We start from the raw sequence: 5773 nt of genomic DNA, 5'->3' as shown, positions 1-5773 counted from the left end.
CACTTTCAGACCTATAACTATATCCGTTACATTCTAAAATGTCTAATGAAAATACATTCTTCCTTAGATCTGGTACATGACTTACATCACATAAGGTTCTCACAATACCATCATACATTTTGATTTTGACATTTTCAATAACAATTATTTTGCATGAAATATCATTTCTCATCAAAACACAACCATTATTAATTGACCTGTAGGTGTTGAACAATTTTCTATTTGCCGTCATGTGATAAGAGTAATTTTCTATTTGCCGTCATGTGATAAGAGTATCTGGTATCTAGAATCCAAGAATAATCCATGAGGCACTTCGAACTCGATGAAACACATAGCATATCACCATCATTGCTTCCTCAGTCTCCTTCCACTATATTTGCAGATATCAATAGACCTTGCTGATTTTCAACATTCCTTTTCTTCCACTCCAGACATTCCAGTCTTATTAGCCCAATTTTCCTACACCTAAAACACTTTATATCCTTCCTCTTCCTGGACTGCAACCGAGATCCACTCTGGAACTTACGCCTTCCACGTTCTTGGTTACTCTTCACCACAAACCCTTCACCACGTGAAACTTCATCGCTAACCATTTTTCTTTGATGAAAATCGAGCAATGCACTTGTCACCTCTTCCAAATTCAGGCTTTCTTCACCCCATGTAAAAGTTATAACCAAGTTCTCATATGTGTGAGGCGCTGACAAGGAATTCAGTAGCATCAGTATTGGTCCCTTGTCTTCCTCCTCGAACTTTACATCAACACTCATCAAATCACTTACAATCTCATTGAATGTGTTGATATGTTGGTTCAAATTCGAACCCTCCACCATCTTAAGGCAATACAGTCATTGCTTAGGAAATATTTTGTTTGATAAAAACTTAGGCATATACCGGCTTTCCAATTTACTCCAAAATGCTGCTGGAGAATCCTCATCCATGACGTGATATAACACATCATCAGCCAAACAGAGTCAGATGGTTGATATGGCCTTTGCCTCCAATTCATTCCAACTTACTTCATTCATGCTTTCAGGTTGAATTTTGTATAACGCCTTCACCATTCCTTGCTATACTAAGATATATTTCACTCTTCTCTACCACAGATCGAAATTCTCGGTTCCATCAAACTTGACAACGTCAAATTTCGTAGATGAAGATCCAGATGCCATTACAACAATGCTCTGATACCAATTTGTTGTGAAAAATGAATTTGCACAACGGAATATATTTGTATGTAGGATCAAAGACACAATGCAGTAGTCAATGATGAATGCACAAAACAATCCACAACCACAACAAGTATATAAAAGCAATAATAACACAAGGAATTACTTGGTTCGGCAATGCCTATATCCACGAGAGCAAACAGCAAAGATTCACTAGCTATCTTTTTTTCTAAATTATATGAACATTAACCCTCTCAACTCTTACAACCAACCTCTACAAATACATCTGATATGACATATAAATAGAGTTCCCAGAAGTTTTCCCTCCAAACTCCAACCATATTAAAGCCCCTTTATTCAAAATTTGAAAATCCGCACTGGGTTCTCGAGTCAAACCGTCGACGGTTTTAGACAAAATGTAAATTGTTTGAAATCATATGCCAAACCGTCGATGGTTATAGCCAATCCATCGACAGTTTCCTTACTGCTTTTCAGCACTTTGATTTTCCACCATATTTTCTCCCTTTGTACATGCATCTCATTCAGTATATGAGTCACATATCACAACATTTTATATAAGAAAAAAGGTTAGCTTCTAACATGCAATCAACAAATATATTATGAGTAAACCCAAATATTAATAAAGCCAAGGACCAATCAAGTAATTTATGCTCCCATGGGTTGTTTTCGTTTCTAGTAAAAATGCTCATCTAATTAATTGATTTGTTAATTTCGAGGTTTTATGCCTTTTTAAAAGTAAGTGTTCACAGCCCGATTGATCCAATCTATTCAAACCAACCCAATTCAAGTCATCAACAAAGCATACATACTTTCGAAAGCACTTGGGTTAGGTAATGAATTAAAATTCCATATAAACTAAATTTAAGAGTTGGATGACAGTTATGGAAGCCACTTAACAATGCAATTTGAGCTGAATATAATGGTAAAAATGTATAAATAAAATAAAATAAATAGTGGGAAGCTGAAGGTTAGAATGCTGCCTATTGTGCCTAGCGTTCTATAGTTAATGTTCTTTACATAAATTCTTTCCAATTTAATCTACATATTTTGAGTCATTATACTTAATTTTTGACTCCATTAATTGAATTTGTCATTCTCATTTTAGGTTCAATTGGATTTTTGAGTGCAACCAAACCTAATCACTGAACAACCTTTTCTAAAAGGTCAAAATAGAACATAATACTTTAAATTCGGAAGGGTATAAATTGCAGTTTACTTCATTTTCCCAAATAAATCAAGTTAGGGCCAAAATAACAATAAACATCTCCAGCAACAAGCATGCAAATGACTTTTTGATTTAGCAATAAACATAGATATGACCAAGTAGATTGGGTCAGATAAACCATAATGAATTAGATGGATTATCGGAAGAAAATATCACAATTCATCTTTGACTCATTTAAGTTGCGAATTTATGATGGTGCGGCTAAAATAATCTATGGCAAATGGCGGATGATATGTCATTCTCATCCCTAATATAATTTGTTTTCCATCCAATCAAAAATTTATTTTGTAACATAATAACTAAAGTTATTTTTAAAATTATAATTTGGTAATTTATTAAATATTTAATTACTAATCACAAAATTATAATTTTTGTATTTTTCATAGCATGAATTTTGAGGCTTTTATTTTGATCACAAGAAAATTGAGTATTTGGACTTGAGATTGAATGTGAACATAGGGCAAACTCAGAGACCATACAGTAGTGTAAGAAGTGGGAGTGTGAGACTAGTTCTTGGCCAATAGACTTTATGCTAATTGAATTGATGCCTAATAAGCATGGGCTTATGAGATTATCAATGAATTTAAACATTGACTGTTAACGGATAGGTGGGTATCTGTCAGATAAACCGACTTATTTAGAGGTGGATAAAAATAATTTAAACAATATTCAACTCATTTAATATGTTGATTAGTAATGAATCGATTTAAGTGGGTCAAATTTGGTTTGAGTTGACGGGTTTTTCTTTATTTGCCAAGTCTAAACAAACATAAGGTGACGGAACAGTCTCTTAAGTGAGACTAATAGTCGAATGGTGCTCCAATTTGTTAGTTTGAATATGTGCTTCTTGACCACACATGCTCATTCCATCGAGGCCATCCATTTGCATTTAAACAAGCCCCTAGGTAATTCATCATCTTTCTTGCTCTTGAATGTTCTTGAATGCCATTGAAACTCCGCAACTCCTTTTAAGTATAGTCCATCTGTAAGCTTGTTCCAATACTATTTTCTTTGGTTAATTCCTTCTTCTTAATAATGTAGATAAGTTCTTAAGTCATTTTTTTCTTTTAATTTTTTTTTTCTCTCGTGCTTGTAGTCATTTTCTTTATCTTATGTGTATTTATCTCCATGTTCCATCATATATCACAAATCACATTTATTGAGTGGATCTGGATCTCGTTGATTACAGGTGAAGATTACCCGAAAGAGTTAATTTATGCCTTATAATCAATTAGTCCATTAATTATTTGTTTAGTAAGTATTATAATAGGAAAATAGTAATTAAAAGATTGCCTTGTGACAAAGTAGAAGATATCAAGTTGAGGGTAGATTTTTAAAGGAAAGGGTTCTTTTAACACATGATGAGATTAGATGGAACCTTTCTGTATCCTTCCCCACCGTGGTCAAAACAAGGCTGTCCACCTGGAAAAAATTGATACTATAATGAAAAAATAATTATAATATTAATTTCTTAATAATTGTTAATAAAGAATATGTTAATAAACATTCGAAGCCCCATTGTTTAGTCGGTGCGAAAACCTAGATCCTTCTTTTTATGCTGTAAGCATATAAATTACCAAAACCAAAGAAAGTAAAATAAAGCGGGAGCATAAAAACAGCACATCCGGCCCCATGCCTCTCAATCACCATAAACAAACACAAGCATTACAATTTGCAATAAATTGTTATCTTAAGCCTATAGATAGCACAATACGTGGGCAATCATAGCCCTTCATTGATCATGCAATGATCTTTCAAATGAAAAATCAATCCCAAAAATAGAAAACGAAGAAAACCATATCTCTCAAGCATTCGATGTGAAGTTGAAGTTGGAACAGGTAGTTCGGGCGAACAAAAGGGAAGAGCTGAACCCAAGTCTAGACTTTTTTAGGTCGAACTGCAGAAGATTGTCCTCTATTTGGTGTCCTCCTATCACAATGGAAGTCCTAGCGTCCCTGCCCCCATCCAAAAATCCTAAACACAGCACATCATCCTTAGCCTGCACCACTGAGTTTGCTCCAAATATCCTCCAGTAGACACTCTCTTTCTGTAGCACCAGGTCCACAGAAGGCACTGATGGCCCCACGCGTGTGCTTATGATCCCCTTCGAGTTAAAGCACTCCTCGAAAGGAGCTACTGGTGTCACTCGAGTGATGTTTCGAAGCTCCTTTGTGAATGCCTTGGCCACTGCCTTGTATATGGAAGTCTCCATGATAGTGTATTGATTGACTGTGCTGATCTTTGTCCCCCCAATGCCATCTGCGTTGATAGACAACAATGTTGTGTTTAGCGGCACGACTTTGCCGTTGATCTTGATGGCCTTGACATGAATGAAGTACTCGGAGGAGGGCTCTCCTTCGAAGTAAGCTGGTGCGGTGCTTACTGGATTGATGAAGAGAGGGGTGTAGACAAGGGACTTGGAGGCATCAACATTTGGGAGAAGATTATATGGGCTATCCCCAAAGAAGATGACCCCGTTGGATCTTGCGGAGGAACTCAAGCAAACAGCAAATGTTTTATGAAAACCAAAGTAGGAAGCAAATTGTGAAGGAAGAGCCATTTTTGTCCTTCCAAGCCCAACCATGCCCTTGGCACCTTTGGCAAGCCCCTTTAGGAGAAATGTGGCACCACAAGAGAAGAGGAATCGGGGCACTGACACAGCCCGTCCGGGATTGAATCCGTCAGTCGTTTGAATAGATATGGTGTCTTCGGCAAGTTCACCCATGGTGCCGGTTTGAGTCACTGTGTTGCCCGGGAGGACGGAGCAAGTGTCGTTGTTGCACCCTGGCCTTGCAGGAGGGGTGCAGTCGCCACACCCACCAGACCGAGCTAGCGAACATTGGGAGGAGCCACATCGGGCGGGGCGATAGGAGGAAGAGACGTAGCCTCGGTCGCAATCAAGCCAAAGGAATTTGCCGCCAAGATCGAGGGTTAGAGTTATGGGGCGAAGAGGAGTTCTTTGGTGTATGCGGGTAAGGTATTGGAGAGAGGAAGAGTCCTTGGAGACTGGAAGGATGAGGGCGCGCGGTTGGGAGGATGTTTTGGCCTCAGAGGAGGAGGAGGAGAAGAGGAGAAGGAAGGAAAGGAGTAGAAGGTGGAAGGAGGAAGCCATGGGAGAGTGCTACTGCTAGAAAAGAAAGGAATGCAGTGAGAGTTGATGTGAGGAGGGGGGGCAAAGGTCAGCCTTAAATATTGGTGTTTGATGCTTCTTTGCTTGTCATGTTGTTATGGGAGCTCCGAATAAATGCCAGCTAGCCGTTTACAAAAAGGAGGAGTTGAAGTTTGACCGTGATGTCGTCCTTTGTCCTTTAAATTTTAATTAATTACTGTTGAGTTGCTCGTCTCGACCAAAGAAATAAGG

At 37.8% G+C, this 5773-nt stretch overlaps 1 protein-coding gene across 1 annotated transcript; it reads right to left on the bottom strand.

Annotated features, from left to right (window-relative positions):
- Positions 1-4216: 4216 nt before the first annotated feature.
- Positions 4217-5524, bottom strand: LOC131150220 (probable aspartic proteinase GIP2). The gene has a single exon (XM_058100821.1). The coding sequence runs from the start codon at positions 5522-5524 to the stop codon at positions 4217-4219; it is 1308 nt and encodes a 435-aa protein (XP_057956804.1).
- Positions 5525-5773: the final 249 nt, after the last annotated feature.

Source organism: Malania oleifera, chromosome 3, assembly GCF_029873635.1.
Source record: "Malania oleifera isolate guangnan ecotype guangnan chromosome 3, ASM2987363v1, whole genome shotgun sequence".
Lineage (NCBI taxonomy): Eukaryota > Viridiplantae > Streptophyta > Magnoliopsida > Santalales > Ximeniaceae > Malania > Malania oleifera.
Note: the sequence above shows the minus strand (reverse complement) of the source record. Positions and strands in the feature narration are given on the sequence as shown.